General features: G+C 31.9%; 1 protein-coding gene across 1 annotated transcript in view; it reads left to right on the forward strand.

The window, feature by feature from the left end:
- The window catches only part of LOC130677615 (uncharacterized), a 35,884-nt gene extending 21,769 nt beyond the window's left edge, over positions 1-14,115 (forward strand). Inside the window, exons 2-3 of the mRNA XM_057484465.1 lie at positions 12,727-13,150; positions 13,230-14,115. Coding sequence (XP_057340448.1) covers positions 12,959-13,150; positions 13,230-13,511 — 474 coding nt within the window. The 5' untranslated portion in view covers positions 12,727-12,958 and the 3' untranslated portion in view covers positions 13,512-14,115. The remainder of the gene's footprint in view (positions 1-12,726; positions 13,151-13,229) is intronic.
- The last annotated feature ends 9,844 nt before the right edge of the window (positions 14,116-23,959 follow it).

Genomic DNA, 23,959 nt, shown 5'->3' on the forward strand with positions numbered 1-23,959 from the left:
AAAACATTATTTGGAAATACTCATCATTCGATTAGAAATTCCCATTTGTTATCCGTCGGAACTTGGATGAAAGAGAACATACGTTCAAACGCAAATTTCACAATTATGTTTTAAATCACAGAATTTTATTAGATTTCTACGGAAATATTTTTAGTTTGTTATTTTAATTGCCCATAAATTTCAAGATGAATTTTAATTTATTGATATTCTTGAACTGAAACTTGTAGTGGTGAAAATCGAAATGTCCTTGAGGTTGAATGAATGATAAATTTTGAAATATCCTTGAAAATGGAATGAATGATCAAATTTGAAATATCCTTGAAAATTGATGAATGATTAATTTGAAATATCCTTGAAAATGGAATGAATGATCAAATTTGAAATCTCCTTGAAATTGAATAAATGATAATCCTTGATTGGACGCAAAGCGGGATCACACCCGAAAATAATACTTTGTAAAAAAACTTCAAAACGGGGTCACACCCGACGAGAACGGGATTACACCCGACGGTAACCGATTTACATCGTGGACTGATGAATTTTTTCTGACTCTCTGTCATTAGCAGATGCAGTAACTTTTATTTTCTTTGTAATTTTAGATACTCTACCATGGTAGGGGCTATGAGAAAAGACGCAGAAACACTCTCCCATAGTTATTGTTTGTTCATCAAAAATTTGATCGATGATCCAGGTTTTCTCTGAATCTTTATTTATTTAAATAAATCTGATATACCATATCAGCAATTTTTATTTGTTTAAATAAAATAAAAAGTACTGCCATCGGCAGTTTAATTTATTGCATTAATAAATAATAAAATTATAGATATTTTCCAAAATGCATAGTTCAAAATTTGTAAAACTGAAATTATTATTAAATTTAATGTTTCGATAAATTTACTATTAAATTTGGGGGTATTACAGCCCTCTGAACGATCTTTTCTTGATTTTTGGTATTAGGATAGCAGCAGGAGTAAGTTGGTCGTTTACTCTTGCTGCGGGCGTTTTCATTAAGTAAATCTGGGCTTCGCTCTATTGTTTTGCTCCGCCCGGTACTCAGGTTACAGCACGGTATTCGCGCCCACTCATATGTAATTTCTCTATCTATTCGTATGCTCTCTTTCGTACATGATGGTGTACTTATTTATTCTGATGAATATTTATTTATTTGCTATAACTTTAATTATTTAACGTTTAAATGTATAAATCGTATATTGGTCAATAATTTGTATACATTTAATTTAATTTGGAATATATATATTTAAACATTATTTAGTTTAAAGTATATATTTCATTCCATTTAAAATATATAAATTATTTTCCCCTTATTTAAATGCTCATTCGGTTTATATTTATCCGATTTTAACATATGGGTCATTCCACCAAATAAAATTATTTTTACGGGGTGACCCTCGTCGATTCGGGTCAAACTTTGTGGAGTCGTTCTATATATTAAAAAAAAAATTCTCTGAAAATTTGAGCCTTTTATATGCAGCTGTTTCAAAGTTATGATTTTTTGGAATTTTAAAAAATTTTTGTTTTCAACTTTTTCATTAATTTTTTTGAAGGAAAAATTTTTTTTTTAAAAATTGAGCACATAGCAGTTTTTCGTAGGAAAAATTCTCAGCTTTCCAATAAGAATATCCATTTTTTATTTTATGTTACAGATGACCTTTTAAAATTCGATTAAAGACGAAAAAACGATTTTTATGACTGTGCGGCGCTTGATACATCTAATTTGATATTTTTTTCTGAAAGCTGAGATTTTTTCCCACAAAATATGTAATTTTCACGATGTGCATATTTTTTGTTTGAACAAAATCAATAATTATTTAAATGCAAGTCATTGATTTTATAGTTTTAACAAACTGTAATAGTTCATTGTGCGGCAAGAGATGAAGCAAAACGATGTCAGACGATAGTAAAGTAGGCTGCCCGAGCCGTAGGCAAAAGCTGACAGTAACTGCAATCTGAAGTCGTGTTTCATCTAGTGTTACACACTATTTTGTTCATGATTACCTGCATTGAAAATTATTATCAGTGTCAGCAGCCAGTTAGAATCAAGTTATATTAAGACCAATGGTGTGATCAACCATTAGTGTACGCCTAACTTATGATTTGCAATTTATAACTAAACAGAAATCATAAATACTATTTATTATGTACACAAATTTTTATAAAACTTGATTACAAAGTCAGAACTGTCATTAACGCAGATGACATCAATAGTTTGAAATCACTATAGAACAAAACTCAAGAATCAAAGTTCAAATTACAGATTCCTAGACTTGAACCATTGATGCTGGTATCATGAAAAATAGTTTTATAATTTTTGTTTTTAGAGCTTTACTGCAGATACATACCTGAAACCATATCCTCACACCACAAAATTTATACATCCGGATATTCAAAATTCTACCAGCGTTGATTTCACTGTTATAACCAACCCTTATTAAAAGAAACGACTTAAAACGATTGGAAAAAAAATTTTAAATACTTTTTAATGCTTTTGAATAGTTTTAATACTTTTGAATCACCCTTTTAATGGGCATTTAACATTACAAATCGTTTCGTTTGATCAGGGAATGACGATTTTTTATAGAAAATAAATGTTTTAGACGTACGATACTTGGAGTCAAAAACGGTGAAAAAAACACAAGCAGTGCACCCTATCTCACCTATTGTTGATAGCTTAAGATATATATGTGTTAAAAATGTATCAACATCCTCAAAACAAATAAGAATTAACTTTTTTAATCATAGAGAGTTTATATTTTATTTAATTTTGTTCAAACAAAAAATATGCACATCGTGAAAATCACATATTTTGTGGGAAAAAGTCTCAGCTTTCAGAAAAAAATATCAAATTAGATGTATCAAGCGCCGCACAGTCATAAACATCGTTTTTTCGTCTTTAATCGAATTTTAAAAGGTCATCTGTAACATAAAATAAAAAATGGATATTCTTATTGGAAAGCTGAGAATTTTTCCTACGAAAAACTGCTATGTGCTCAATTTTTAAAAAAAAAATTTTTCCTTCAAAAAAATTAATGAAAAAGTTGAAAACAAAAATTTTTAAAAATTCCAAAAAATCATAACTTTGAAACAGCTGCATATAAAAGGCTCAAATTTTCAGAGAATTTTTTTTTTAATATATAGAACGACTCCACAAAATTTGAACTAAATCGACGAGGGTCGCCCCGTAAAAATAATTTTATTTGGTGGAATGACCCATATATATATTATCCTAATTGTGTATATTTATTTTTATCCATATATATATATGTGTACCCACATATATATACATGCGTAAGGGATGAAGGATGCCGGGTTCGTAACATGATTACACATGAATTCTTATCAGCCATATTTCATAGTATTAATTTATAATAATGTAATAGTTCGCACATTATTTCAGATATAACTTGTTTTTCAAACACAATCAGGTTATAGTATATTGTACAACTAGTGCGATAAGTTGTCGATTGCTCACGAGAGCAAAGTTGAGCGCACGAACGAAGTGAGTGCGCTCATTTGCTCGTGTGGGTAATCGGCAACACCGCACAAATTGAACATATTTTTTTTTTATTATTAATGCGATATGAGTACTATTTTTGTGCTCGCTGTTTTTTTCGCCAAGTAGCTTTTTGCTGATTCAACTGTTGCCGCGACATTTTTGTGGGTTATATGATAATCTGCATGTGACAAGTGAATTTGAGTGCGACAAGTTTACTTTTTCCTGCCTAACCCCTTAAGCAGTTAAATTACATGAATTTTTTTCATTTTCGTTGCGCAATAAACGTTCTGATCTTCAGGTACATATAAAACTTAATAAAATTCCATACAATTATATAAAATTTTATCTAATTATTAGTTCCTTTTTAAGTCTTACTTTACAAAATTTTATACAATTTTATAAAATGTTATGCAATTTTATGAAATTACATTTAATTATTACGTTCTTTACTCAGATCTTACTTTATTAAATTATCAGGAGACACGGTAGTGTCTCGCGCCAAGTACACGTTTAAACACACATGTATATGTGTGAAGTGTCATGGCGCGAGCCTGCCGTGTCTCTATACCGTAGACCGAACGGTATTTAGCTCCAATTTTTAAAAACTTTTTTAAAAAACAATATTTTTAGAAAATTCCTTTTTCAGTCGAAAGATGATTGATTGTTCGTCATAAAATTATGAAACTTTACCCATTTTAGTAATGAGAACTAATTTAAATAATGAAATTAGGCCAGCATATACTATAGCACCCCCATTTTTAATAATTTTACAATTTTTTTCATGCGAAAAGGGCACTGCCAGAGAATAAAAACTTATAAGAAATGCCATGATTCAGTAAATGATATATGTTTTTCTATAGCAATAATTAATTTTTTCGCCACCAGTGGAGCTCCAGTCTATATTTTTTACTATAGTTTGATATGAAATTTACCCGGATAGTCACCTCCACTGCAAATTAACTCCTCTAATAGCCACTTTAGCTTGAAATTGACTGTAACTTGACATCATTGAAATTACCTGCCCGAATTTGCCAATAATTTAACAGTAAAAGTTGAAAAGAAAAATTTGCGGTTAATTTTTGCTCGATTTAGAGGTAATTTTTTATAGAAAATAATTGTTGGTAACGTTCGTTCTTTGCATTTCAGATGATAAGCAAATTATACATAAAATGTCTATACAACTTGCTGTACAATATGACGTAAATTTACTACCCGAATTAGAATGCAAATTCACTTCCAAAGCTGACTAGAAAAAATTTTTCGTCAATTTTGAGGCAAAGTTTTACATCAATTTATTGTTAATTTGACTCAAAAATTGTTAAGATTTTTTTTTCCCTCAAATTGTAGACATATTCATGTATAAATTTGCTTTCCTTCTGAAATGATAAGAACGAACATTAGCGACTTTTTTTTTCTAGTAAAAAATTACCTCTAAATTTAGCAAAAATTAACCGCAAATTTTTCTTTCCAACTTTTTACTGTTAAATTGTCGATGAATTCAGGCAGCAAATTTCAGGCAATTTCAAGCTAAAGTGGCTCGGTGAAAATGTGCCACGGCTTGTCTAGGGAAACGTACATATTTCCCCTAGACAAGCCGTGGCACATTTTTGCCGAACTGCTAAAGTGGCTATTAGGGTTAAGCTTATTGAAAGTTTAACTTGAAATTAACGGTAAGTTTACATCAAGTTTGCATCAACCCTACCCTGATAGCCACACATTACTCAGTAAGGTCTACAGAGCAACACTTTCGGCTAACTCAACGAGAAAGTTTCTGGCAAACCTTAGCTGGATATAATACTTTCCATTGAGTTGGCTTCAAAATACGGCAGTGGCTTCGATGTAATTTGACAGAAAAACTTGTCGTCAACTTGAAATGAAACTTTCAATTAACTTAGCGTCAATGTCTGACAGTAATACTTGTAGTCAAAGTGAATTCAACTTAACAGACTATTTACTGTCAATTTGAAGATAACCTACTTGCTCTCCAACACTTTCCTTTAAGTTACCTATAGAATACGGCAATAGCTTGTAGTTAACTTACGGTTAGGGTGGCTATCAGGGTAATAGCACAATTTGCCTTAGCAAAAGTTTACTTACAAAAGTTTCCTTAAATTTTTTTCCAAATCCTAATCGCTACTTTAGCTTGAAATTGACTGTAACTTGACATCATTAAAATTACCTGCCCGAATTTGCCAATAATTTAACAGTAAAAGTTGAAAAGAAAAATTTGCGGTTAATTTTTGCTCGATTTAGAGGTAATTTTTTATAGAAAATAATTGTTGGTAACGTTCGTTCTTTGCATTTCAGATGATAAGCAAATTATACATAAAATGTCTATACAACTTGCAGTACAATTTGACGTAAATTTACTACCCGAATTAGAATGCAAATTTACTTCAAAAGCTGACTAAACAAAATTTTGCAGGCAGTTTTACATCAATTTATTGTTAATTTGACTTATAAAGTATTTTTTCACCCCCAAATTGTAGACATTTTTATGTATAAATTTGCTTACCTTCTGAAATAGTAAGAATGAACATTACCGACTTTTTTTTTCTAATAAAAATTTACCTCTAAATTGAGCAAAAATTAACTGCAAATTTGTTTTTCCAACTTTTGCTGTCAAATTGTCTGCAAATTTGGGCAGCAAATTTCAGGCAATTTCAATGTCGAGGTACTTCAATTTCAAGCTAAAGTGGCTATTAGGGTGTGCTATTAGGGTCAGTAAGATTTAGTATAGAAATATACCCTATAAAAAGTGTGCTATTGCACAGTTTGCTTTAGCAACAGTTTACTTTACAAAAGTTTCCTTGAATTTTTCGTCAAATTTTCGTCAACTTTAGACTTTTCCATTTTTTACGTCAATTTGTGAGCAACTTGCTATTGAATTTGATGTAAATTTACTACCCGAACTAAAATGCAAATTCACTTCAAAAGTTAACTAGAAAAAAGTTGTCAATTTTCAGGCAAATTTTGTCAATTTATTGTTAATTTGACTGGAAAAATTGATAAGTATTTTTTTACCATGAAATTGTAGACAATTTCATGAATAAATTTGCTCACCTTCTCAAATGGTAAGAATGAACATTAACGACTTTTTTTTTCGTAAAAAGTTATCCCTGATAGCCAGAGTTTCTAATCAGAAAGTTGGTGTACCTGAGTTGCAACCAACTTGACGACAAGTTGTTGACAACTTTCAGCTCGTGTAACTGTTGACTACATGTTGGCTACAAGTTACTCAAAAACTTGGCGACAATCTACTGCCGCAACCTGTCACCAAGTTTCTGAGCAACTTGTAGACAAGTTGTCGGCAACAGTTACACAAGCTGAGAGTTGTCGACAAGTTCCTCGGAAAGTTGCCGACAACTTATGGAAATGCTAACTTTTGCGGCCAATCTGGCGACAGGTTGCGGCAGTAGGTCGTCGACAAGTTGCGGCCAACTTGGCTATCAGGGTACCTTTAAATTGAAGAAAAATTAACCGCAAATTTATATTTTCAACTTTTGCTGTCAAATTGTCGACAAATTTGGGCAGCGAATTTCAGGAAATTTGACAATTAAAATTACTAAAGTTTGCTGTCCGAATTTGCCGACAATTTGACAGCAAAACTAGAATAAAAGTTTTCTTGAATTTTTCGTCAAATATCTGTCAATTTCAGGCATTTTCGTTACTGACGACAGCTTGTATACAAGCTATTTATGTTTTTCAAGTTAACTAATTGATTGACAGATGGAGGCACTTGAGGCCACTGAGGACGTAACCACTTCCTTGAATTTTTTGTGAAATATCCGTCAACTTGAGGCTTTTCCATTTTTGACAACAATTACCCTGATAGCCACACCTTACTCAGTAAGTTCTGCAGTGAAACATTTTCGGCTACCTTAACGAAAAAGTTTCTGGCAAGCTTGGCTGGATAATGCTTTCTTTTTTAAGTTGGCTTCAGAATACGGCAGTAGCTTGAAATTAACTTGCGGTTCAGGTGGCTTTCAGGGTTAAAATGAAACTTTTAATCAACTTAACGTCATTGCCTGACAGTAACCCTAATAGCCACTTTAGCTTGAAATTGACTGTAATTTGACATTGAAATTGCCTGAAATTTTTTGTCCGAATTTGCCGACGATTTGACAGCAAAAGTTGGAAAGAAAAATTTGCGGTTAATTTTTCCTCAATTTAGAGGTAAATTTTGACTACACAAAAAAGTCGGTAATGTTCATTCATACCACTTCAGACGGTAAGCAAATTTATACATAAAATTGTCTACAATTTTACGGTAAAAAATTACTTTACAATTTTTTAAGTCAAATTAACAATAAATTGATGCAAAAATTTGCCTGAAAATTGACGAAAAATTTTTTTCTAGTCACCTTTTGAAGTGAATTTGCATTCTAATTCGGGTAGTAAATTTACCTCAAATTGTATAGCAAGTTGTGTATAAATTGTCGTCAAAAACGGAAAAGTCCGAAAGTGACGGAAATTTGACGAAAAATTCAACGAAACTTTTGTACAGTAAGCTTTTGCTCAAGCAAACTGTGCTATTAGGGAAAAAGTCCGACGTTGACGTATATATTTGACGTTAACTTTAAAGGGAACTGTCGTTAAACAACTGCAGCTCCTTGTTTTATAAAAATTGATTAATCAGATTATGATATTTAGCAGTACAAAATTACTATAGTTGTTAACAAACAATTTTATTGTTTCTACAAAATAATACTATAAACAATATAGGCTCACGTGTCTTAAATTATAACTCGATTTCTAATAGTGTAGATTAAAATCATTCTCAATCAATACGACAAAAAAAAGACAAATCCTACCAAAAACAGATTCTCTGTATAAAATCGCGCCAAGTACACGTTTAAAATTTTTTACAATTAAGACAAGATTCTTTTTACAAAAAAATGAATCAAATCGAAAAAATACCAAGTACCTAATATAATTCGAAATCATGGAAAACATTTTCATAGAATTGAACAAAAAATTGAAAAAAAAAAATTTCAATGTACTTGGTGTGCCTATAAACTGGAAAAAAAGAATATCATTCAATTTTATTGGAAAATAATTTATATGCGAAATCAATTCTAAAAATTTTGCTTGAATAAATTTAGTAACGCACACCAAGTACATTGAAATTTTTTTTTTTCAATTTTTTGTTCAATTCTATGAAAATGTTTTCCATGATTTCGAATTATATTAGGTACTTGGTATTTTTTCGATTTGATTTATTTTTTTGTAAAAAGAATCTTGTCTTAATTGTAAAAAATTTTAAACGTGTACTTGGCGCGATTTTATACAGAGAATCTGTTTTTGGTAGGATATGAAATTCTATAAAATTTTGCTGTCAAATCTTATAAAATCTTACAAAATTTTATATTATTTTATAAAAACATTTTTTCCCGGGAAAGTTATCACGGAGTATCGAGTTTGAGATCAAAAGTCGAATGTAGAAAATATATCGGGCTTGGATCGGCAAAACGGAGTTTGTTACAAAGCAGTTATCTTAAGGGGGGGGGGGGGGGTAGGGTTTTAAAGGCAAAAAAAAGCATATTTTTGTGATTTTTTCCCGGCGAGATGAATAATATAATTTCATTAAACTTAATCACATATTATTGTACAACTTTTAAAGAATATCAGAAAAAATTTTCAACGAAAAATATTGATTAATAAGCTGGTGACGTTGAATCTCCGGAGGCGCCTCGAAAAAAAGTCGTTTTGCGGTGAACATCATAACTCGTTACCGGATCATCGGAAAAAAAAAAATTGATATGCAGTTTAAAGTTGATGTATTTCTCGAGGTAACCACGAAGAGTTTTTTTTTTTTTTTTTCGATTTTTTGCAGCACTTGGAAGTGAAAAACGCGATTTTAGCTAAAAAAAATCGCGGTTAATTTGTTATTGAAAAATAGAAAAAAATGAAAAACAAAAAAAAAACTCTTCGTAGTTACCTGTTGATTTATGTGAAGAAGTAATGTTCAAATTTTCAAAGGGATCGGTCCAGTACATTTTGAGTTATGATGTTCACGGACTTTAAAAATAACGTTTTCGGGAACATTCATTTTAAGTTTTTTATTCGTGAAAATTTGAAATAAACTGTCACTCAAAGAATATGAATTTTCATAGTTATATTGAGTCATCAGTTTACATCCTTTGAAAGACACACAGCCGGAGAAAGGGATTCGGAAGAACAAAGAAAATTGCATTTGAAACGCTGTAACTCCGTTAGTTTTACTCGGATTGATTTAAAATTTGTACACAATATTCTTGACATATTTTTCATTCAGAAAAAAAATTAAAAAAAAAATTTTTTAAAATAATTTATAAACCCTACCCCCCCCCCCCCCCCTTAAATAATCAGTGACATTGAGTATTATAGAGTTCATCTAGTTCAAGTATAAAAGTGTCGCACTACAATGAAAACATAAAGACGTCGGAAAAAAAGTTATTGGATATAAATTACTTGTAATTTGATGTAATATGTTAAAATAAAAATTCTATCAGTAGATCGGCTCTTGAATTCAAGTTTTAGAGATAGCCCATCGCATTTTTCGATTTCCGATTTAAATAACATAGGAAAAATTTTTTTTACAGTTTAGAATTTTATCACTCACCAGGGATTTATTGTATCGGAAAAATCAATAAATACTTGTGTTAAAAGTTGAACGCTCTACAAAAAAGGTCTCTTATAATTATTCGATAAATTTAATTTTTCGAAAGTTATTCGAGGTCAAAAGTGGATTCATAGTAAATTTTAGTATTATTTGACTTTTTCGGCGAAACTATCAGACCTACTTAAAATGTGATAGAGACTTTTAAGTAAATAATTTCACTTCCTCCAACTTATTTCTCACAAAGTACACGGAGAGAAAAATATCGCCAGATTAAGTATACGTATCGCTATTCTGGCTATATGCTGTATAGTCATCTTACTTAACGATACGCCGTATAGCCAATTCAGCTATACAGAGTATCCTCACAGTAGATCGTCAAAATGACGATCCGTATCCTTATTTTAGACATTTTATGAATCGCTGACATGACTACTGCGCAAACTCTGTATTTAGGCATCTGGCAACCGAGAACGACGATACGTATAGCCAATTTAGCTATACGGATCCTCACGCTGGCGATACAGATACCTATATCAACGAAACTACATATCGTTACAAAGGCTATTCGTCGTATTGTTAAATTAAATAAACGAATACTTAACCTAACCCAAAAACGTATCTTTACTTTAACGATACTATAGATTATTAAATTAATATGAGAGTATTCCTAAATTCGGTATACGAATCGTTATTCTGACGATACGTCATTTGAGGATACATTGGATAGTCATTCTGGCGATATTTTTCTCTCCGTGTAATACAGCTTACTTGAACCGAGAAAATTAATCTTGATACAAGAAATTTTTTTTAACGATTCAGAAAATTAAAATTTTCTTGCACCAAGGAAATAATTATCTTGAATCAAAATTTTTTTTTCCTCAAGTCAACATATTTTTATGCTTAAACAAAAAAATATTTTTACATGCTTTACGAGTTTTTTAACTTTCCGCTAAGAAAATCGACGATTTTCGAAAAATTGGGAAGTTATTGTTTTCACCCCGATTTGCGAAAATCGAAATTTCATCAGATGTCGACGTTTTGAGGTTCTAGGAAGCTATTCTGACTATTTTCAGAAGGATGTCCGAGTGTCTGTATGTATGTGTGTGTGTGTGTGTGTGTGTGTGTGTGTGTGTGTGTGTGTGTGTGTGTGTGTATGTATGGATGTAAAATCTTAATATCTTTTTAATGAACTGACCGATTAAAATTTTTGAGGTGGCAATCGAAAGAGTTTGTTAGCCGTCAACTTTTCTGAAAATTTTAAATCGATCGATCAAATAGACTCTAAGATATGGAAGAAAAACAAAAAAAAAAAATTTTTTTTCAGTTTTTTTCAAATTTTTCAGAAATGGCTCGATCGATCAATTCCAAAATCTAATCAGCACGAGAACTCAATAAAACGCGTCGACTGCCGGCTAAACCATCTCAATCGGTTTATTTGTTCGAGAGAAATCGATCGAGAAAGAAATGGAGAAAAACGGTTTTCTTCGATTATATCCGAAGCGACTCATCCGATCAATTCCAAAATTTAATCAGCTCTAGAACTCAATAAAACGCGTCGATTGCCGCATTGAACGTTAAAATCGGTCAATTCGTTCGCGAGATATTGTGCGAGAAAGAAATGCTAACAAACGGTTTTATTCGAAAACAATGGCATACAAACGTATTTTCGAGCTCGAAGAGCTCGAAAATGTATTAACGACAAAGTTTTCGAGCTCAAGGAGCTCGAAAACAGTGGGAAGTTTGGGGGCTGGTCCGTAGGGTCAACCGATGGACAGATTTTTAACTTCCCGCTAAGAAAATCGACGATTTTCGAAAAATTGGAAAGTTATTGTTTTCACCCCGATTTGGGAAAATCGAAATTTTATCAGATGTCGACGTTTTGAGGTCCTCGGAAGCTATTCTGACTATTTTCAGAATGATGTCCGAGTGTCTGTATGTATGTATGTATGTATGTGTGTGTGTGTGTATGTATGTGTGTGACCGGTCTATAACTTTTTAACTAATGAACCGATTTGGATGGTTAAGGCGGCAATCGAAAGAGCTTGTTGGCCATCAACTTTTCTGAAAATTTCAGATCATTTGATCAAGTAGACTCGAAAATATTGGCGAATTACGAAAAAAAAATTTTTTTAAGCGGGCGAAAGAAATGGTAAACAGCGGTTTTTTGCGAATATCTTCGAAACAACTGAACCAATCAATTTCAAAATTTTATCAGCTCTATAACTCAATGAAATACGCCGATTGCCGCCTCAACCATCGAAATCGGTCAATTCGTTCCTGAGATATCGTGGGAGAAAGAAATGCTTAAATCGGTTTTTTTCGAAAACAATGGCACTCAAAAGTATTTTCGAGCTCCAGTAGCTCGAAAATGTATCCACAACAATGTTTTCGAGCTCCTCGAGCTTTGGGGCTGGCCCGCAGGGTCAACCGATAGACAGATTTTTTTTTCTGACACAATCTAATGTACAGCCCTAATATTTATTATACATTGAAATACTGGTTTAGTATTAACATACTCGTGAACATTGACTTCAGTCAAAACTAAATGAAAGGGTCATTAAACATGAGTAAATTTTTTTAATCACATCTAATTTTTTTATTTTCACAGATTGTCCATCTGGTGTGATTGACGGAAATCATTGGGCTTACATCGAAATATTTTCAATGGGAGGAAGGAAAAGAAGTTGAGCAATATTTTCATAGATAATTCGTAAATAAGTTGAAGTTTTAGCATGTAAGAATAATTGGTAAAATTCAGATTTTTTGTTAGTCACTGAGTTATCATACAAGAGATAAAAAAATTTTGTGAAAGAAAAAGAGATTCAAAAGATAAATTTAACATGTCTCCTGAACCAACACCACAACCAATGAATCAAGATTTTGTAACTGAGAATTTATCGATTGATACAGTAACAGGAAACCATGAATCAGATAGTGATGATGAAGAAATCGAAACAGCAGGTTATTTACCACTTTCTCAAGTGCCAACAGATAGCGATATGATTATTGATCATTATGATAATGAAAATGAGGTTTGGAATTATATAATTAAAATAAATTTAATTTATGATAATCAAATAAAATTTATAAATTGGATTTTTATTTTATTAGGACAATGATTCGATTCCGTCAATAATTGATTCTGCTAATATTTTATTATCTATGTCCGAACCAATATCTCAACCTTCTTCAGAAACTCTTCACCTTTGGAATTCAGAATCGAATAATAAATCCAATATTCATCTCGATGCTGTAAAAATTAATGAAGTGAAATCAGTGATGGCAAATTTTACTTTACCCGAAACAGCGATTCCAGAATGGGCAAACACAGTGTCAGAAGAAGTATGGAAGAATCAACTCGTAAATAGGATAAAAGAAATACAAAAAAAATGATTTTAATTTGCACATAGATATTTTATTGATATTGTTAAAGTAGACATGAAAAATCGAATTTTTTTTTTTTTCGTGAAAATTAGTCGAATAGCATCTGCAGTAAATTCCTTGGTTGAAGAATTCGATTCAGTTAAATAGTATTCAATCAGAAATTCCCGATTAAGTTTTAATGAAATGAATAGAAAATTTCTGATTGGGTCCTATTAAAATGAATCTGTAATTTCAATTAACTCCGATAGGAGTGAGTCGAAAGTTTTGAATAATTTGATTCAGCTGGAATTTTTGTTTCGTTTAATCAATCAAATAAAAATAAATATGATTAGAATTGATATTTTAATTCCCATGGCCGTATACCATTTGCATAAATTAGTTTTAACTATTAATTAATCAAACTATTTGAAACTCAACAAAACCCTGATTAAAAAAATGTATTTGACAGGATTAAAAAGGATTAAAAATTTAATACTTTCAAATCCTGCTAAATACTGTAAATCCTGCATCAAAATTCACGATTAATCATATTAAATACTTTTTAATACTAAAATAATCGAAAGGAGTAGAAGGATTTGAAAGAATTTAACTAGCATTTAAAATTTCTAATTCTATTGGATACTTTTTAATCCCGAAATAATGTTTTTATTTCTTTATCTTTTTAAGATATAAGAGGATTCAACTAGCATTTAAAATTTCTAATGGTATCGAATACTTTTTAATCCTGAAATAATGTTTTTATTTCGTTATCTTTTTAGGATATAAAAGGATTCAACCAGTATTTAAAATTTTTGATGCTATCGAATACTTTTAATCATGAACTAATGTTCTTCTTTCATTATCATTCTAAGATATAAAATGAATTAACCTGTATTTAAAATTTCTGATATGCTATTAAGTACTTGTTAATCCTGAAATAATTTTTTTATTTTCTTATCTATTTAATATATAAAAAAATTGAAGCAGTATTTGAAATTCTATTTGTATTGAATACTTTTCAATCCTGAAACAATGTCTTATTTAATTATCTTCTTCGGATATACATAATATGATTTAAATCGTATTCTAATTTCTGAATTCTGTAGAATATTTTGTAATCTTAAAATAATTTCTAAATCCTATCATTTTTTGGGGACATCGACGAATTAAACTATAATTCAAATTTTTTACTTTGTTGAATATACTATTAAATTCTAAAATATCGTCTCAATTTAATGATTCTCATAGGATATAAAAAGATTCGATTATACTTGAAATTTTTTAATTCTGTTCCATTCCTGTAAATCGTGAAATAATGTCTACGCAGTTTTTTAAGCCGCACTAAGAATTTTCAAGTTTGAATTGATCGAGCTAGGAATTTCGGAGTAATTCCAAAAAAAAACTTTCGGCTTTCTTTCGATAACGACAACTTACAAACAAACACACACACACACACACACACACACACACACACACACACACACACACACACACACACACACACACACAGAAAGACAGACAGACAGACACCATCGTGGGAATAGTCAGGGAACCCTGATTAAAAAAAGCGATTTAAAACGATTCGAAATAAAAAATTTTAAATACTTTTTAATGCTTTTGAATAGCTTGAATACTTTTGAATCCCTCTTCTTATGGGCATTTAACATTGCCAATCGTTTTAAATCGCTTTTTTAATCAGGGAAGCTTCCTAGGACCTCAAAACATCGAGATCTGATGAAAACTCTATTTTTCAAAAACGACATAAAAACAATAACCTTCATTTTTTGAAAATTTTTAATTTTCTCAGCGGGAAGTTAAAAAGTTTTCATCTCTAATAAGTATTTTTAATCGTGATTTTATGAAATAAAAAAGTATTTGAGCACAGGAAAAAAAATTCTATGTAATTAGATATAATTATATGAAACTCTATATAATTTTATATAAATTTGTATAATTATTTATGATTATATCTAATTTTTAAAAAAATTTTATGTTTAATTGTATGTAGAAATATATAATTATTAGGGTGGTCGTTAAAAATTAAATTTTATTCTCTGGCGCCCTATAAAAAGCTTCTTTATAGTGAAAAAATACCTGGGAAATTTGGTTTTTTCGTTTTAAGTAAAAATAACACCCCAGGTAGGAATCGCCAAGGCTGACGATAGGCCGAGCCTTGGCCCTGTTGTCACTTGCCAAGCTTCGGCAGCTGACCATTGGCCCAAACCTCGGCCAGGGCTTGGTCCAATGGTTTCATTAAATTAAGCCGAGCCTTGGGTAGTGACCATTGGCTTGAGCCTCGGCCAGGGCCAGGCCCGATAGTTTAATTTTTGTTAAATCGAGCCTTGGCCGCAGACCATTGGCCCAAGCATCGGCCGAGGCTGGGTCCAACAGTTTAATTTTTGTCAGGCCGAGCCTTAGCAGCTGACCATTGGCCAATGCCTCAGCCTGGGTTAAATTTTTATTTAATATTAAAATTATCAACTTTACATGTATGTATATATATGTATACAGAGAAGACCAGGGCATAACGGTTTACCGAGTATACGATTAATATCAAGAGTTGAAATTTTCTAACAAATCAAATTATTTGATATACAATAATTTTCATTTAATTAGTTATTGCTATGTACAAAACTTTACTTAAGATGAAATTTTTATTTTTGGCGGGCAAAATGGGGTATCTTTTAAAAAAGTTGGAAAAAAAAATTTCTGAAAGTTGATCAAATTTCATTAAATTCAAATTTTTTATATGTAATATACATAAAGAAAAATTACATTTCACATCATTGGTGGATACGAAGGCAAAAAATAGTATATTACACTACAAGGGAAGAAAGTTGAAATTCCTGCCCTGTGTGGTGTATACGATTTTTCTTTATGGTCGAAAGTACGTTTATTAATTACATTTTTGAATACTATAAACAATACAACCACCTTCTGCCTTCAGTTGACAGGTCGGCCATGTTTTTTTTATTTGCTCCCTATTAACGCGCCTCTTTCGGACATACATAAAACTTTAATTTTTTTCTGTCTCTATTTTTTTTGTTCCGTTTTTGATGCCTGCCCCGCGACATTTGAAAGCACGAGCGAAGCGAGTGCGTCTGGTCGGCGGGGGCATCAAAAACAAAACAAAAAAAAAGACATAATTATACTTATAAAAAATAAAAAATAATTATTTTTTTTCGAAAGAAATAAATTTAGGCCTATGAACAAGTTTTTTTTTTGCCAATAAAAAATATATAAATAAATACATAAACTTTCAATAATTAACTTCGCCTCTGCATCACAATCTTTTATCACCTCATCCTCGTCCATAGATTCATCCGATGAAACTTTTTTATTCATCTTATTATTGTAATTACACTGTTTACACGAAAAGAAATGTATGGTACTTATCACCATACTCTTATTACAGTATTGCAGCAAGTACCATAAGTATGGCGTTATTCACCATACTGTATAGTACAGAAAATTTTGTGTAGCTTACATGTCTGTATAGCAGAATTGACCAGATAAGTATGGGCTTGAGGCCCATACTACATTGAAGAAACGGCAATGCCACTAGGGCATTCCGCAATAGATCTTTGTGCGGTAGTCAATACACTATCGGATTACTACCAATACCGCATAGATGTAGCTGCAATACTTCGTCGATAAATAGATAAAAATATATTTATGTTAACAAGTGATCACAGGTTATATTAGGAAATAATTCTTATTTGAAATATATGTGAATTGTTAGTTGTGTTTTTTTAAAACCATTCTGTAAGTATAATTTATTAAATTAGATAATATTAAAAATTTATTAAATTGTTTTTTTTTTATTTATATGTAAGAAAAAAATAACCTAAACTTCTGGCTTTATTTTTTTTTCGAAATTTAGTCCAGTCATGACCGAACAGTCATTTGAAAACTGTAAGTTTATAATTGTATTAATAATTTCTTCTTTATACTGTTTCGTGTTTTTTTTTCTTTTTTTATATTCACGAATAATTTACGAGATTTTCATATTTTGATATTTTTTATATTCATCGTTAACTATTTTTTGTTTTCAACTTGTTTCATATCTGTTGTTGTCATTTGTAGTACCTTCCTACTGGAATAACAAACGTGTCAAGTACCTCATTTGTTAAACATATGGGCCAAGAATTGATGAAAAGTACAGTATTAATGATGCCCTCTGAAAATGGTCCATTATTCTATTATAATCATTATATATTTTTGGAATCTATTAAAAAATTAATTTTAGTCGTCACTTGTATTGAGGAGTATTTTTTTGATGAACACTATCAAGCATATGAAGTTACTCTTGATCACAAAAAATGGTTTTGTTTATTTTATTCTGATTTAAAGGTTTGTAGTTTTGTAAGATGTGTAATGGGCGGAAATGGAAAGAGTTATATACCTAAACGCTGGATATAATTAATATAAATACTTATAGTTAGCTATAATTTTTTTTGTATAATCTATACTATTGTTAATGATATAATGACTATAAAAACTAATCAAATGAAATAAAATATATAAATTTTAAAAAATTTATACTTTGATTCTTAATTAATTTTTTTAATTTAAAAAAAAAATGATCCCTCATACCTGAAACGTTAAATTTACTATAAAAAAAAGTGCATGTTAAAATATAAAAAATATTTATTCTTCATATAAAAGAAAATTCATATTAAAAATACATACCAAATATAGTTATAAATATATATAAAAAATACATTTTTTATATATTTTTTTTTTCTAAGTTGTTGGTTACAGTAAAAATATAATTTTTATATATATTTTTTAAATTTCCATAATTGTATTTTTTATATGAAAAATATATTTTTGTAATATTTTAACATATATTTTTTTTATAAATTTTTTTCATGAGAGTATAACCTATTTTTTGAATCAAATAAACTTTGGTAATACTACAATATTAGCATAAGTAATTTGACAATATTGAATAGCGTTATCTACCAGAAGCATTGTGGATACCGCCAAGCAGTGTGGGCTTGACGCTCATACTGACATAGGCTCATCCGCCATGACTATCGTGAATGTTACCATTCCCGTGATGGTCAAATCATCTATACTCACAATTTTTAAACGAATGAAAAAATCTTTGCTACCATACAGTATGGTAGAATCGACCATACAACATAGTGGTATCCGCGAAAAATTTCTTTCCGTGTATATACAATTTTTTTTTCCCGGGTATATATACTATATAGAGTGTTTCGAATTTCCAATTATTTTAAATCTTTTTACATCTTATTTCTAGAATGAAAAATTACTGAATAGTATTCATAATTTTGAGTCGCCTTATATTATTATGAATCATATTTTTAGGATTTAGAAGTATTTGAAAGTGTTCGAAATTTTCAATCATCTTAAATCATTATGAATCATATTTTTAGGATTTAGAAGTATTTGGTAGTTTTTAAAATTTTCAATCCTCTCAAATCCTAATTAATCATATTTTCAGGATTTACAAGCAATTGACAGTATTTCACTGTTTAAATCATTTCAAATCCTGTTAAATCATATTTTTAGGATTTACAAGCATTTGACAGTATTCAACAGTTTCAATCATTTCAAATCCTGTTAAATCATGTTTTCAAGATTAAATAGTATTTAACAGAATTAAAAAATTTGAATCATGTTAAATCCTTCTGAATCATATTTTCAGGATTCGATAGCATTCATAAGGATATAAATTTTTTTAATCCTGTCAAATACTGTTTTTAAATCAGGGAAAACTCGATTTTCTTTCGAGTGCTCTAAGTAATTTTCGAAGCTAAAAAAAAAGTTGACGAATCCGAACTTGCACACCTCAATGGCTCCTGTTACAGCAAAAAGTAAATAAAAAAAATATTGGAAAATTTAAAAGTACACACCTCAATCGCTGATTTTATTTTTAATCATTACTTTTATTTTTTAATACTAATTTACTTTTTTTTAATTATGAATTTTACTTCAACTTTTGAATTATTAATTTGATTTTCATATATCCCGCCTTTTTGAATTAGATGTCGTTCTTTTTTCCAATCCTACTGTTACGCTAGTGCTGCTGCTAGTATCTTTAATTTTTCTCTTTTGCCATTTCTTCTACGCACAACTATCCGGCAAGATTCGAAAAAATAAACAGTGGAAAACAACTATAGCCTCTGCTATGTTGAGACATATTGTTCATAATTTTTTTACAAAAAGTCGAACAATGAACAAACAAAATTTTTTCGCGGAAAATCGAAAACATTCGACGAACAAACGATATGTTTATAAAAAAGTAAAAGAAATTGATTTGCCTCAGTCAACTTAATACAGCCCAACTATCCCGCCTGGGACCGACCTGACCCGACGGCTCCTCATCCACCAATCCCAGCTTCACGTTCCCGCTTTCCAACTTTCTTACGCCCAACTTTAGTGTTAAGTTAAGATGCAAGCAACTGATAAAAAATTTTGTTAACTTCCCTTCATGTTCAACATCTGAGCTGTTCAGACGTCACACTCTTGATAGATAAATTTAATATTTTTAACGATCAGTCGTAATTTTTCTAAACCGACCTTTACGTAGTATTTGATAGAATTGTATCTTAGCGCCACATTACTAGTGAAACAGTACAAACCCGGGAAAAAATGATCAGACCTAATCAGACATGAACAGGCATGAGTCTTCAGGCCTGATCAGACATGAAAAATGATCGTGCCTGATCAGGTATGTTCAGGTCTGATCAGGTATGTTCATGTCTGTTCATGCCTATCCGGGTAAAAAAATTATATATAAAAAATGGCCCTATATAATTATATATAATTATGTATAACTATATTCAATTATACATGTATATAATTATTGCTATAAAAATAAAAAAAATAAAAAATTCGGGCGTGTGCAGGATTTGAACCGTGGACCTTGCGCTCGAAAGTGTAACTCGCTACCCACTGACCTAAGAGATTTAGTTGAAAAGTAAGTTTCGTATGAACTTCAAGTAATAAAAATCTTATACGTGATAGATTCTTGGTCAACAAAATTTTAGATCTATGAGCAGACATGAACAGACATGAACATATATGACCAGGCATGGACAGGTATGATCAGGCCTGAGCGTATTTAACGCTTCAGACATGAACAGGCATGAACAGACATGACCAGGCATGGACAGGTATGAACAGGCATGATCAGGCCTGAGTGTATTCAACGCTTCAGACATGAACAGGCATGGACAGGTATGATCAGGCCTGATCATGTCTAATTTCAGGCCTAATCATACATGAACAGGCATGATCAGGTCTAATTTCAGGCCTGATCATACATGAACAGGCATGGTTAGGTCTGATCATTTTTTCCCGGGAAGTGATAAAAATCTGAGTAAATTTCAACATTTTCTTCTTTTCTTAAAATGTGAAATTGTTGAAAATTGATACATCAAAAAATTAATTAAATAATTGTTACAAGAAACTAACAACTGTGCATTTTCAGAAATAAAATAAAGTATTCAAAATTATAATTCTTTCTCTTTAAACTAAAATTTCAGCTCTGCGCTACTCGCAACATCGCCCGTGTACCTACTTTTATGACCGTCCCGGGTTCGGGGCCATAAAAGTTGATCCTTTCCGTACACAGCGCGAGCCTTTCACCCGCATACGCAGCTCTTCTACGCGAACATTTGGTCGCCAGATTTCGTTCCCTTTTTTTATACATAACTTTTTATTATAAATAATTTTACAGAACTTTCTCACGCTCTTAGGAAAATGGAAAACTCGAGAAACTTCCAAACCAGTTTTTTGAACCTTTTTTTTAGCATACTGGCAGTCTGCATCAACTCGTTGCCGTTGTTACCAGTCAGTCATTCTCTGACCTCTCGCACCGAGCACATCGCGTGTTTCCGAGCTTGTCAATTTTCCTGACCAGCTTCGCAACAATTTACAGATGTCAGTTCACTCAATTCCTTTCTTATACACAGTGAAAGTAATAACCGTTCAGTTATAATTAATCCTAGTTTAGCGAGCAATTATTACCATCAAAAAACAAGTACGCAGCGTCCAGAGTACTCAGCAGCTCGTGGTCATCTTTCATCTGCATCGGCCCACCCCGCACTAGTGTGACCGTGATATCCAGCCGCAGACTACCAGTACTCCACCACCAAATTCAGGTCTAAGTAAATTACAACCTGGGTTACTTTTGGTATGTACACAGATTCATTTGCTATTTTCTATTGCATGTTATCAATACTCTGACGCTCTGACTGGGTCGCGCTATAATGACTGACCTTTTGCCAGTTCGTCACAAGGTCTCCCTGAGTCTGGTCCCGGTTCACCCGCGACCGGTGCACCACCTTGTGGCTCGTCAGTAGTTATAGCGGACCACATCTACTCTGGAGAATCCTTTCGGGTATTCTCTCCTTACCGAGCGCACCATAATGACTGACCTGCCCCCAGTCTTCGCCAAGGCCTCACCCCAGACTGGTCCCCGGTTCTCCGCGACCGGGACACCACCTTGGTGACCCGTCAGTCGTTGTGGTGGGTCGGCTAGATGAGAGTTTCGAGAGGCACCTACTGGATTCTCGTCTGGCTAGTCCGCATCTGACCTCTCTCAGTCCGTCATAAGTTCTTCCAGTGTCTGGTCCCGGCTCGCCTGCGGCCGGGGCACCTCCTTGTGAACTGTCAGATGCCCTAGCAGACAGCATCATCTTCCTGTTCTTACCGATTGCATCACAATGACTGATCTACCCCCAGCTTTCACCAAGGCCTTACCCAGAACGGTCCCAGGTTCTCTGCGACCGGGACACCGCCTTGGTGACCCGTCAGTGATTGTGATGGATCGGCTAGATGAGTAACGAAGCTCGAGATATTCTTGTGACCGTGCACCTGCCTACTTAAGCTATAATCTAACAGCGCTCTGTTCGAGTATCTTGCAACGCCCATGCGTAGCTTGCAAGAACTCCAGCATCATCTTCTGACTCCTAAGCTGATCTGCAGCTATCTTTCTAACATCCGAGCAAGCCATTAACGACATATTATTCCCAACAGCTGCTGCTTAATCACTGCGAACGAGAAACTACGATACTTGAACGAGTTAGTACGAGCTTGAACGAGAACGCATGAGATTCAAAAGAGCTTGTACGAGATTCAAAGGAGCTTGTACGAGACTACAAGCCATCGCTCTGCATCATCAGATCTGTCGCTGTGCCTACCATCACGCTCAGTATTCATCAACACCAGAATCGCGCATACAGTCCACTTCGAAAAGCCTCAAATCTGAGTTCACTCCACATTCATTATAATCAAGCAACAATACAATTTATTAATAAATACCAATAAATTTATAAACCAATTATTTTTAGTTCTCGCCCGAACAGAAATATATGCCTAGTTTATTTAAAAAATGGCACTAAAATCAAACTCTTCGTCTCAAGCTACTTTAATTGATTCACTTCGTAAATTAAATAAACAATTTGACAATAAATTCGTAAGTTCGAATAACAGTAGAAAAATACCTATTCTGTCGATTGAGCCTTTTCGATATCCCAGTCTCGAGTCCATAGAAATCTCAGAAGCGATATTCAAGCCATGCTGGATTCGGATGAAAGTAAGTGGCCGAATTAACGAATTGAGAGAGAAACTGTGCAAATCAATTAATTGACAGGCTCGACATTTTCTATATGGCTACACAAGCATAGCAATCCTGGATGGTAATTAGTAGATTTCATAAAAATCGAACTATTGTATTTGTCCTCATGATGGAATTTTCGAAAAATTTTGCTACCTCTAAACTCAGCTCGACGAGCTGAGTCAGGAAATACATTTGGTTCAAAAGTTTATAAATGTATTTATATATATATATATATATATACTAGACTGGGCCAAAAAAATTGACTATTTTTTTTTTTCATAGCTATATCGAAAATATTACTCAGAATGACAAAAAAAAAATTTCATGAAAGTTTGAGCCCTTAATATTAATTTTAAGAGGTCGATCATCGCTATTTTTAATTTTAATTCATAATTTGATGTTTTACGTCAGAACTGCTAAAACATTGGAGTAAAAAAAATCATTTTTACTTATTCTTATGTAAAATTAAATTCCCTACAAAAAAGGTCTGATTGAAAATTTTCGTCAGACAAGCCGGTTCCGATTAATTAAGCTTAATAAATTGATATATTTTTTCGATTTAACATTTTTACTTTTGAATTTTGTAACTGATGAATCAATAAATATCTAATAAAGAACATGACAGATTTTCGAAGGAAATTTAAGGCTCTACAAAAAAGGCCTCTTAACATATTTTGCTAAATTCACTCCTTTGAAAGTTATTTACGTTATTGACATCGTTTTGACTCAAATTCAACCTTGAATAACTTTCGAAGGAGTGAATTTAGCAAAAAATGTTAAGAGGCCTTTTTTGTCGAGCATTAAATTTCCTTTAAGAATCTGTCATGATCTTTTTTAGATATTTCTTGATTCGTCAGTTACAAAATTCAAAAGTAAA

Source organism: Microplitis mediator, chromosome 1 (assembly GCF_029852145.1).
Source record: "Microplitis mediator isolate UGA2020A chromosome 1, iyMicMedi2.1, whole genome shotgun sequence".
Taxonomy (NCBI): domain Eukaryota; kingdom Metazoa; phylum Arthropoda; class Insecta; order Hymenoptera; family Braconidae; genus Microplitis; species Microplitis mediator.